Raw genomic sequence first — 13,207 nt, 5'->3', positions numbered from 1 at the left:
GAGGTGAGAAAGTGAGAGAAAGAATAATTGCCAATTTCTGGGGGCACTTTTAACTTAAGGACTGATTTAAATATTTAGGCAAAGAGTCTAATACAAGCTCAGTGCTTGCTTTGAAATGCTGGCATCACTACATTGATAATGTATACAGGGGAATAGTGTTTCCATCATTTAGCCTGGATCACATGGGTTAGGCCATCTTAATCCCAGTCTTTAAGAATTGCTGCATATATGGTGATAATAAATGCTCTCAGGATTGTTATGAAATTCAGACTCCACTGTGTGATTGATGCATTTTACTAATTCAGTTATAAATCACAATCTTTACTGCTTGGATTTATAGGTACAAGTAAAGAAAACTTTATACATCTTATTTGAATGCCTTTAAAGGAAAAATATCTGTAATCTGCTTCATTAAAGAAAGTACTGTCTACACTTTTTGATGCTTTAGAAAGCATCTTAGAAGTCAGTTTTGCACTGCAAGTATTCTACCCCCATATTGTGTTTGTGTGTATTCTATCCCCCCCATATGTTTTTGTGTTTCTTGTTCGTATGCAACTTTGACCGTTAGGAGAGAACTTAAGGTAGTCAGTCCTTATACCTAGTCTGTGACCAGGCAGCACTTTCAGCCATTGTTTTGTACTTTATCCCTGATTGTAATATTGTAACTGTGGGAAAGACACAAAGTTAGTGTACACAAAAAGATAGAACCTCCTGCAAAGTATCTTGATAGGAAGGTGAACACATCAGCAGCATTATTAGTAAACAACCGGTTCTTTTCTCACTGTTTCATCAAGGTAGAAGATGTTGTCTCAGGCACCACTCCAGACTGAAATAGTCTCTGCATATGGGTTATACTGCTGTCATGATAATCATTACTTCTATCCAGCTCATGGTGTAATTGTTATTCTGGGGATTAACCTTTTTGTTGGGATAAATGCCACCATACTACATAACAGAGCTGTCATAGGAAAATATATTATATAAATAATATTAATATAATAATAATATAATATATATATATATATATATATAATCTTATGTGCATTGAACATCTAGTCAAATGCTTGTAAAGGAGGTTAATTACTGCTCATTGAACCGCTACCTCTGTTTTATCTGCTTTACTCTAAAAATAGCATTTTATGTGTTCAAATGCACGTATACTGCATCTGTGCTATAGTTGTGTTCTCTCAGTAAAGATTTCATAGGTTGTACTTGATGGTACTGCCAGCTAACTTGCTACTTGACTAACCAAGATTTATAATATACAAAAATTTACCTTACCCTTTGAATCTTTTGAAAGCAAAATCAGCCACCTATATCTGCCTCTGAATCTGAATCTCTTTCCTTACCATCAAATACATCAGCTTCTGCATTATGTTCATATTGTAAATGGATATATTACTTTTCCAGTGGATGATTTTGGGGTCTCAGGAAAGCCTCATATAGTAGGGTCAAATGTATATTGACCTAATCAGTAGTGGATGAATCTGATACTGAATAACGGGATGCATTTTTTTTATTAATAAGGGATCTGTACCATGTGAATATCATGTGTTACAGTTGCTCACCAATAGCAGCCTTACTGTAATGTAGAGTGTCAACCAACAGCCCCACAATTAAAGTGAGATACAGGTATAGGACCTGTTATCCAGAATGCTCAGGACCAAGGGTATTCCGGATAAGGGGTTTTTCTGTAATTTGGATCTCAATACTTTAACTCTACTAAAAAATCAATAAAACATTAATTAAACCCAATAGGATTGTTTTGGCTCCAATAAGGATTATTTATATCTTAGTTGGGAACAATTACAATGTACTGTTTTATTTCTACAGAGAAAAAGGAAATCAGTTTTAAAATTCTGAATTATTTGATAAAAATGGGAGCCAAGCTTTCCGTAATTCAGTGCTTTCTGGATAACGGGTTTCCGGATAAGGGATCCCGTACCTGTATTAATAATGAGTGGTTAAGAACCAATTTAAAATTAAGGCAGGCAACTGATTTATTAGTTCTCATGTCAGCCTCTATAGCCTTACTCCTTCATTAAATAAGATTTGCCCCAAATACAGTATTTGCACCATCAGTTCTCTACTTCCTCTCTCAACCTCCTTGCCCAGATCTATAGAGTTTCTCTCAATAAAATCTCTTTCTCATTCAACCTCTCCCAATAAGTTTCCCTATTTCTCTACTTTTGCTATAAAAATGGTCCTTCCTTTCTTCCTGGATGTAATGTCACATCCTACAGCCATGTACCCAAATCTACACATCATGATGTTACATAAGGAGCAAGGAGTTTACTCAAGTCTCACTAGAACTGAAGACACTCCTACCAATTAAAACAGTGCTCCTAGGCCAAAAGACATGTTTCTTTCATACTCTTTCATACTTGGAAATGCCCCAACCACTTGCTTTTTTATCAATTTGCTTTAAATATGTTGATAACAAACTCCCTGTGCCCAACAGCCTTTTGAATCTATTTGGATAATGGCTCTTCTCCTCCCATTTGAACTGCTGGGTGAGGCTACCATTGGGATTAGCATCTTGATCTTCCAAACCAAAATATATACATAAAAACCATGGTCCCCACCATGTTGCTGTTTTACATTATATACAAGATATTTTAAGGGTCATTATCAAAAGTTGGAAGTACCAAAGTCACTATCAACAGTACACACTGACTCTTCATGGAACTGAATACAATTCCATAGTCGCCATTTACAGAGAAAACAAATTAAAATGAGATATTTTTCCTGCTTAATTTATCGAACATGTCTGCCCATTTTTAGATATTGTTTTAGAAGAATTCAGCTCCTACTTACTGTGTTGAATACCACCCCACAAACACTATAATGGAATGGGGCATGTTCTGGAGATGAGCACCTATATCCATTGTGTTTCATGGGTGAAAAAATCCCTAGAATGCTTTTTCATTTGTATATATATATATATATATATATATATATATATATATATGTGTGTGTGTTTATTCCATATTCCATTATAGTATTGTTGGTTGACATCCAGCACAGTAAGACCTGAATCCCATTACTATTGTTTGTGGAGTATATATAGAGCTGCATGAAGGCATGTAAATACAAGCTGCTTATTTGCAAGAATCTTCCAGATTTGCAGTTTGATTTCCATAGAAACCATATATTAAAAACTCCAAACCAGCTGTGTAGCTTGATTCATTATGTAGTGTGGCTTGCATTGTTTACTAACATAGGTTTACATTGTTACAATGTTGCTTTATTATAAAGAGCATGCCATATTCTGTAAGAAATTTATTTCTGTATACCTATATATTTTTTTTGTTTAAGATGTCCAAACTCTGGGTACCTTGTGAACAATAGGATTTAGGATCTAGTACTACTAACCTGACTTAAAATAAACCATCGGCTTATGGTGAATTGCACGGTAGAATAATAGAATTTATGAAGAGTTGCTGTTAATATGTACTAGTGCCCTTATTAGGAAGCTATTGTTCATCTGATTTGTTGCTGTTACATTTCGTTAATATGTTATATTCCTACATAAATTCTTGGGGCCTACAGAGTACAGTGAAAGAATGTCACCTGGCTGACATTGTGAAAATGTATTGCTAAAGTACCTTGGGGATGACGTGTATCACAGGCAGCTGCAGCAAAGTCTCTTGTGAGACAGAACAGTTGTTGGTTCTCTGATTTGTGGAGGATGGATTTTTATGAACAGTAATGGTATTTGTCACTCTGCTCACTAAGCATTTCTTAAGGGTTTTTCTTGTCAATTCCCTTATCTAATTTGACCCTACAGGTAGTATCTGGGTGTTAGAGAGTTGAGTGGTACTGATGGCATTAGGTTTAGCCAGGTATAATAAGAATAATATATAATAGGATATGTAATAGAATAATAATGTGCTGTACCATCCAGCCAAAAGCCTTTCAGTCAGTTTCTTTGTGCCCAGGTCCTAATGATGAATAGAGATGTAGCGAACTGTTCGCCGGCGAACAAGTTCGCAAAGTTTTCGCGTATGATCGCAATTTGGGTTCGCGTGGCATTTTTCCACTGCGTTTTATCTCGGCCTAAAAACTCTGCACAAGCCACACATGGCGTTTTTCAGCAAATCCCGTTTCCATGGTGCTAATAGTGCGAAATAGCAAAAAACGCCGCGTATTTCCGCTAGTTCTGCCAGCTGCCTTTGCGGTTTTACGCAATGCTGTGTCAACAAAGTATTTTTCAGAGAAATTTTTGCCCTTGATCCCCTTCCTGCATGCCACTGTCCAGGTCGTGGCACCCTTTAAACAACTTTAAAATCAGTTTTCTGGGCAGAAATGGCTTTTCTAGGTTTTAAAGTTCGCCTTCCCATTGAAGTCTATGGGGTTCGCAAAGTTTGCGAATATTCGCACTTTTTGGCGTAAGTTCGCGAACGGGTTAGTGAACTTTTTTTTTGAGGTTCGCTACATCCCTAATGCTGAACATATACAAGGAATGGGCCAATTGGGTGTGAGCTACTGTATAAAGCTATGGCTTTAGAGCAGGGGTGTCAAACTCAATCACATAAGGGGGCCGAAATCTAAAACACAGGCTAAGTCGCGGGCCAAATTTTTTATAAATATACTTAGTAAGATACTAAGGGGTATATTTATCACAATGTGTAAAAAGTGGAGTAAGACATTACTGGTGATGTTGCTCATAGCAGCCAATAGATGCTTTGCTACTATTGAAATCTGATTACTGATTGGATGCCCTGGGCAACATTACTGGTAATGCTTCACTCCACTTTTTACACAGCATGATAAATATACCCCTTAGTCTTAGTTACTATGTGAGGAAACTGATCAGGCTGGATGGTCAGACACACTCACCAAGGGCCACATAAAACAGCCAGGGGGGCCGGATTTGGCCCCCGGGCCTTGTGTTTGACATATATGCTTTAGAGTGCTTGCACTGAAATAGAACAGACAGGTTTAGATGGCAGCTCACAAATAATTGTTAAGCTACTCATTATCTTATTGTATATATTATCATTTATTATGAGGTACCATAATAATAATAAACATAACTCTGACTCTTAAGGCAGCACCTTAAACCTAGGTCACCTTAAATACACTTTTAGCATGCAGTTGAGAGTAGTAATCTAAGCCAATTTACAATTACTTTCCAAAAGTTTAGTTCTGAGCTGCCAGGTTTGAAATTTAAAATGCTATTTCATTGCTAAAAGGCTAATTTTCCAAATGGCAGAGGAATAGTAGAGGGGTTCAAAAGAAAAGCTCATAATAAATAAATAAAATTGAAGTCTTAAAGTCAGTCCATTTAGACAGATAGCCAGGTATAATAAGAATAATATATAATAGGATATGTAATAGAATAATAATGTGCTGTTCAGTTGCAGGCTTTAAAGAGACTTATTTAAAAGTAAACGTCCACTCTACTCTGTACGTAATTCTCATACCTCATAAATTAAAGGACAATTGCAATAACTGTATCCAAACTCGTTTTAAATGCCTGGTGCTTGACCTGTGAGGACACATGCTATCTGCATACAGCACAAAGCACAACATGCAAGCAGGTCAGTCTGATGGATATTACTTGATTTGCCCACACATATGGCTACACTGTATTGGTAATGTATGCGTAGATTAGTCATGGCCTCATGCTTTATCTGGTTAGGTGATAGGTCACATTGTTCAATCTTGTTTTCCTTGTTTAGTGAACAATACTGTATCCCAGAATTACTGCGCTGCTACTGGGCCTGCACACATTGGCTGGCTGTTGTGTCCAGCACTTTTGTGGCATCTCTATCTGCCACATGTACTTACCTTCTGCCAGATTGAAGTGCGGAATGGAAAGCCCATGAATGGATTTACTTACTAATTTACCAATTTAAAAACTTACACTTTGTATACTACACCCAAGATCAACCCTATTTCCCCATTATTTTAGTGCTTATATATACAGCCAACATATTCTACAGCACTGCACAATAGCAGGTTGGTTTTGTATGTGGTTTTTTAAATCCTATAGAAAACCTGACCAGTGCAAAAGGTAAAGAGTGGCCTGCTTGTTATAGCCAAACCCCATGCATAGTTCATAAGCCCTTTCTTTTGTCGGTGAGCGGTTGTTGTAATGTTGAAGGTTGAGAATTAAGGCTTTATGTGATATGTTTGTGATCCCTCTGTAGCAGTAAGATCTTTAGGTGTTCAGAAAGTATGTGTCTAAATCATGTTAAACTGGAATTTCCCTATGAATATGATCCTTGCAGAAGATGCTTTGTGCTCATTTGCTTCTATGTAATAAAAATGCAATATTTTGGCTCAGTTTAGACTTTTATATTGGCTCAGTTTAGACTTTTATATCATTGTCTCCTGGTGTTTAAGTCCTTCTTATCTTGAAAAGTCTAAACTGAGCCAATTCCAATAACTTTGCCAGCCTTTATTGCCACTCAGTGCTTCCCTCTCATTAAATTCAGAAGCAGGTGTTAATTTGTCCTCAAAAATCCATGGATTTTGGCATAATGTATGTCTCTGTTGGAGACTACTAATATATTTCCATCAGAAGCCTCATTTGTAGAAATACATTTTATTTTATGCAGGATTTAGTATTTGCTGTGCTTGTTCTTGCTCCAATGATAGCTTCCGGCCATTGATTTCAAGTGACCAGAAACATTGCCACTTCCTCTAAGCAAAACAAAATGAGTTAGTGGTTTCCATTTTTGAAAGTTGCCAATCTTGCTGACAATTTCGCAAGAAAGAGCAAAGATTGATGGGACAGGGGAAGCCGGGTAATCAGTCAACATGAGAGTAACAGATTAAGTCATATTGGCAGGTTGTTGTGAAAATGTTTGTGTTGCAGCTGTTCCTACTTTACCTGTTGTGTAGCCCACTTCCCCTCCTTTGTATAATGGGGCTAGGGAGGAAGCAATGTATTCTAACACCCAAGAGAAAACAAATGTTGTCAGCAATTGGCTAATGTTGTTTTTCCCTAAATAACCTGGCAAACGGTTACCCGCACTGTAATTATTTCACTATTAGGTGTCATTAAGTCCTGTACAGTATTCATTTAATGACAGTCTCTGTTATTTGCAAATCTAATTGCCTTTCATTAAATATTTTTACTTTTTCAGAGGAAAGCGAGAAACCTGTGACCGAAATAGAGACCCCAAAAGCAACTCCGGTGCCTGTGAATAATACATCAGGTAAATTGAATGTGTCTCTTGAGTTGTCTCTTTAATTTATTCACGTCCCTAAAAAGTTGTCTGGTTTGGCTGGATATCCTGTGGCAGCTAAACTACTTAGAACCATTTAGGATGCATGAAAAACACTTGAGAAGGATTTCTAAAGTAAGCCCATTTATACAAGGTATTCCTTCCTGAATTACTTTGTAATGACTCAATTAGCTTTCATTTCTGCACAAAGGAGATTTAGTTGCATAAATTAGCTTATCATCATTGAGGAAGTGTCACCGCTAAAGGACAGTTTATAGATACAACATGCAGTCGCTGTCACACCTATGAGAATGTAATATAGACATCTGTGTATACTTTGTGCTTGAACAGAACAGGCTTCTGCCATTCAAATGCTGACAAGGGACAACAAGTAGCCCAGGGGACTGGCAATGTAGACGTCTCTGAAAAGGTCAACTTGACACAGGCTCTGCCAATCGACCCGCAGTTCTGTCTCCTTTGATAAAAATCAGATAAACCTAAGACCACTAATTGATCTGCAGCCTGTTTAAATGTTGGCCATGCATATCTTCATTGCATATGATTACAGCAGAAAGCAATAGCAGGAAAAAAGAAACAATACTTAAAAAACCAAAGCAATAAAGAATATTTAGCTTTCTTTTGAAGCTTGGTGAGGAGCCTCTGTGTTAATTGGCGTATCACCAAAATGGAAAATAGATTTATAAATGACTATTATTGATGTAGAAATCTGCAATAGCATCAAAGCATTTCCAGTTGTCTTAAAAAATATTGAAGGATTGTGCACTTCAAGAAATTGTTTGCCAAAGTTTTTATGGAAGATGTGAGTCTTATCAGGACTTTACACCTCTGTAATGCGAAGGCAAGGTGGCCGTATCTCAACTGTGTCCTGTAAGGAAATGCAGTCTGGGATGCCCTCTTCAGCGTACGTGCTATATACATTACTTCTCTTGTCCTGTCAGAAGTAGGGTGGACATGGAGACCTTGCACAGGAAGTAGGTTTCCGGTGCGCTCCTACTATGACATGTGGACAGGAAACAAGGGGTTGATTTCAGGACCCACACAGGAAAGCAGGAACAGGTTGCCATAAGTGTTTAGGCTAGCTTTGTGTTTCGAATAAAGGAAGTATCCAAATCATGTGTCACAATCGCACTGCAAGTACATTGTGTGAAACTGAGAACACTTAGAAGCATTTCTTTACCCTTTGATTCCCTTTAAAGGGATTCTATTGTCAAAACTGCCATTATTTTTTACTCCACTCTATTCCAAAACATGATTTTTACATCAAAAAGTTAAAATAAAGCAATTTTATCAGTTTAACACCATCTTTCTGAATTTGACATTATAAATTCCAACAAAATTAAATTAATAAAAACGATCAACGCACCAGAGGCCACCCCTTTAGATTAGAGGAACGGAACTTCCATTTGAAGCAGCGTAGGTGGTTTTTCACGGTGAGGGCAGTGAGGTTGTGGAATGCCCTTCCTAGTGATGTGGTAATATCTACAGTTAGTACTAGTGGTTGTATATATAGTTTATGTATGTGAGTCTATAGACTGGTAAGTATAGGTTGTGTGTGCTGGGAAGGGTTGAACTTTATGGTCTCTGGTCTTTTTTCAACCCTATGTAACTATGTAATAGCACCAAAAAACTTACACAACTGACACTACTGAAATGACGTAAATTGTAGTCCACATTTGTATGGAGAAATTTGATACTCCAGTTTCAGTACAGTAGATAAAGAAAAAAAGGCTGCCACCTGACTGGTATTTTACTCGCCTGACAGGTAACAATGGTGACTGATGACAATGTTATTAATAGGGAAGAAAGAAAAAACTATAGGAAGATGCCCCAAAATGTTCTTGTATTTACCCTAGAGCTATCTTTAAGTGAGTATTCCTGCAAGGCTTATTGCTACTACTGCTAGTACTATCAGTCATCTTAGTGAAATGAACATAGTGACATTACTAATTTAATTTTGATTGCCAATATTACCCTCTAATCAAGCAGGACAGATATAGTTCTGTTTAAGTGTTCAGAGTTAATTGTTTAACCCTTTCAGTGCCTCTCAATGTAGAATCTACAGCACCCACATAGTGCTGATGCCATAGATTGCATGATTCCAGACAGCTCTTGGAGCTATAACTACTTGACAATGGTCAGTATAGATCAGTGATCCCCAACCAGTAGCTCAGGAGCCACGTGTTGCTCACCAACCCCTTGGATGTTGCTCCAAGTGACCTCAAAGCAGGTGCTTATTTTTTCAATCCTGGCTTGGAGGCAAGTTTTGGTTGTGTAAAAACCAGGTGTTCTGCCAGGCAGAGCCTCCTGTAAGCTGCTAGTCCACATAGGGGTTACTAAATAGCCAATCACAGCCTTATTGGGCAACCCCAGGAACTATTTTCATGCCCGTGTTGCTCTCTAAATCTTTCTATAGTTAAATATGGCCCATGGCTAAAAAAGGTTGGGGCCCCCTGGCATAGATAAAAGAGATGACCATTGGTACTAAAAAAGGTTAATGCCTTTAGGGATAATCATTTGGAACCAAGAAGAGAGGGTCAAGTACAACTGAGCAGGTAGAATCCTTGCTGGAAGATTTTATTTTGTATGTACTGCCACTGGCAATATAGGACCTGGAAAATGTGTAGCATGGCTTGGGTTGCTGGACTACAACTCCTATGATGCTTTAGGGCTCTCATATATAGGCTTTTTATGCAACACATGCTGAACAAAAAAAATGCATATATTGTTTTTATATGTGTTTTTTAGTCAGTTCTAAGTGCAGCCCTCTCTTTTATTCTGTTTTGAATTCATGTCAAGCACAAGAAAATGGTGAATTTTGCCTCTAAAAAAACACATTAAAACATAAATGGAATAAAGCACAGCTCTGAACTCTCATGAATATGACTAGACATAATGGAATCAATTAGCAGATCTGTTTGGGTGCGCTCAAACTAGTGTCCCAAATGCGTGTTAATCACATAAATTAAAAAAAAGAGCCTTTAATGTACTGCAAAATGCTGGGAATTGTCATTACTGCTATATAAATACATGTCCCTTTTAGATAGACAAAGTAACAGGAGGTCAAGTGACCATGGGCCTCATTTACAGCCTCTTTGTATGTATGTATATCTTTATTTATAAAGCGCTACTTATGTACGCAGCGCTGTACAGTAGAATTCATTAATACAGACAGGGGGTTAAAGATAATGGATAAATACAAAAGATAATGGATAAATACAAAAGATAATGGATAAATACAAAGTACAACAATAAATACAATAATACAAGGTGCAGTTGCAATAAGAGTCAGAAACACAAGATGAAGGAGGTCCCTGCCCCGTAGAGCTTACAATCTATATGGGAGGGGTAACTAACAGACACAAATGGGTACTCACTTTATGTGAGTTTGTGTACAGTAAAATGCCATACACATTAAAGTTGAACACAAAAGGCCTCATCTATCAATCACACGGGTGCAAGCACTGGCGCCCAAGAATATTATGCCAAAAAATCAGATGCACCCCGTGGTGCCTAACCAGGTCTAACATGTTAGAACTACTCCATTAAGTTTAACTTAAAGGAGAAAGAAAGGTAAAAACTAAGTAAGCTTTATCGGAAAGGTCTATGTAAATACAGCCATAAGCACTCACAGAAACGCTGCACTGACTTCTCTGTCAAAAGATTTGTTATGCCTGTAATTCCTGTGCCAGAGACACACAGCTCTCTGCTCTCTCCTGCTCCCCCCTACCTCAACAATGCTAAGAACTCACTCCATCCCCCCTTAGGAATGTGGATCTGAGCCAATCAGCAGGAAGCTTCCTCATAGTCTTACACACTAAGCATTATGGGAACTTTCTTTACACAGCTCAACGTTTTTTCTTCCTGTTTGGCTTCTGATCATCTGAACAGGTGAAATATGGGGAGACTTAAGGGCACTATTGAGACAACTGAAGGTATGCCTCAGCTTGAGATTAACTCTTTATTAGCCTTTCCTTCTCCTTTAATGTGGCATTTTATGAAAATACACATAATTGGGGCTAGAGAAAGATAATAGAGCTACCTTAAATGTGCATTTTTTACTTTAGTTAGGATCCATTAATTATTGTCCTGCCCTGCACTCTACAGGCCTGGTGGTGATCTCAGTAAACCACACTAATGGGAAAAAAAGTTTTTCGGTAAAAAAAATATATATTATTGGCATTAAACTGGAGCTAAAAGAATGTACATTTCACAAAAACCTTAATCAATTAAGGTGGCCATACACGTGGCGATCTGACGATGTTTCGTACGACCATCGGTCGCACGAAACATCGTAAGATCCGCCACACACCATTCAGGGCTGAATCGGCAGGTAAGGAGATAGAAACAATAGGATTTCTACCTCCTTCTGCCGATTCAGCTCTGAAGGGAGAATTTTGGTCAGGCGCCTTCTATGGCGCCCGATCAAAATTTTCAAACTGGTCCGATCGGCGAGTTGTCCGATATCAGCAGCTTCCTGCGATATCGGTCGACTCGCGGACATGCCATACACGCACCGATTATCGGACGAAACGAGGTTTCGTACGATAATATCGGTGCGTGTATGGCCACCTTTAGAGTTCTATTGCCATTCCACAACACCACTTAAGGGCGTAGTTCACCTTTAAGTTAAGTATTCATTATTTATTTTGTATAGTTTTTGAATTATTTGCCTTCTCCTTCTGAATTTTTCTAGCTTTCAAAGGGGGTCACTGACCCCCAGCAGCCAAAACCTTTTGGTCTGTGAGGCTACAATTTTATTGTTATTGTTACTTTTTATTACTTATCTATTCAGACCCTCTCCTATTCATAATTTAGTCTCTCATTCAAACCACTGCCTGGTTACTAGGGCAACTTAGTCCCTAGCAACCAGATAGCTGCTGAAATTCCAAACTTGAGAGTTGCTGCACAAAAAGCTAGATACTTCAAAAACCTCAAATAGTAAAAAGCAAAGGCCAATTGAAAATTGCCTCAGGATATTGCTCTCTACATCATAATAAAAGTTCATTTTAAGATGAACAACCCCTTAATCAAAAGTAACACGTTTACTCATACAATTTACAATAAATTGAAACTGGTGTTTTTTGCCGGAGTTAATAATGTCAGATTCAGAAATATGGATTTAAACTGGTAAAATTGCTTTACTCCAATATTTTGATTTAAAGAAAAAAACATTGATGAGTAGAGAGGAGTAAAAAAAATATTGGAGTTCAGATGATGATAATTTGGCATTTCATGTTTTTCTGGTCTTAAACATTTTACTGCAATTTGACTCCAAATTTGTCTTCACTCCACTTTTGTAAATTTTCTCACTTTGTAGAACTCCCAGTAGTCTTTTGGATTTACTCTAATATTGATTAGAATTGTTTCATAGCTATTGCTTTTCTATTTCATTTTCCAATGTTTTCATTGCAGTTTTGAAAAAAAAACATTAGCCAATAAACAAATTGCTGATGAGAAAAGAACTATTGCTTATTGGAAGAGCTGTATGAGTTAAAGAGGAGAATTGCTGGCTCTTTGCAGCCACTAAACCTGTGCTAATTTATCTGTGAACTCGGCATTCTGCTTACATTTTGCTAATGACATGCAAATGGGAGCTACAGAGTGCTGGGCAATCCACTGAGCCTGCTGTTCTAAGATCATACTGAGCCCGGCAGAGCTGATCCACAGTATCTCTGCCTCCCTTCTCTTTCCATTAATATGAATCAGTGCTATTATCATGCAGATTGCCATTGCCTTACACATGCTCTCCTGCCAATCTGTTTCACAAAAATATTGTTACCTTGCTCTTAAAGCCTAACTCCCTAGAAGCCAAGTAAATACAAACATAGGTGCATTTTGTGGTCACAAAGAGGTGCGGTGTGTCTGGGTATCTGCTGAATACTGATTTCAACCCTTGTATGGGGGGAAGAATGTATTACTGTGCTTGGGAAAGGACAAGTGCTAAATAATCAATCAGTTAATGGTGTGTATGGCAGTTTCATCACCACATTCATTGTCACTCTGCT

The 13,207-nt window shown here is 37.8% G+C and overlaps 1 protein-coding gene across 1 annotated transcript in view; it reads left to right on the top strand.

Moving 5' to 3' along the window:
• Nucleotides 1-13,207, top strand: part of skap2 (src kinase associated phosphoprotein 2) — a 148,710-nt gene that overhangs the window by 103,363 nt on the left and 32,140 nt on the right. The window contains 1 exon segment of the mRNA NM_001114212.1: nucleotides 7,101-7,172. Coding sequence (NP_001107684.1) covers nucleotides 7,101-7,172 — 72 coding nt within the window.

The sequence above is a fragment of the Xenopus tropicalis genome, chromosome 6 (assembly GCF_000004195.4).
Source record: "Xenopus tropicalis strain Nigerian chromosome 6, UCB_Xtro_10.0, whole genome shotgun sequence".
Taxonomy (NCBI): domain Eukaryota; kingdom Metazoa; phylum Chordata; class Amphibia; order Anura; family Pipidae; genus Xenopus; species Xenopus tropicalis.
The sequence above is the reverse complement of the archived record's forward strand: the minus strand, read 5'-3'. Positions and strand labels throughout refer to the sequence as shown.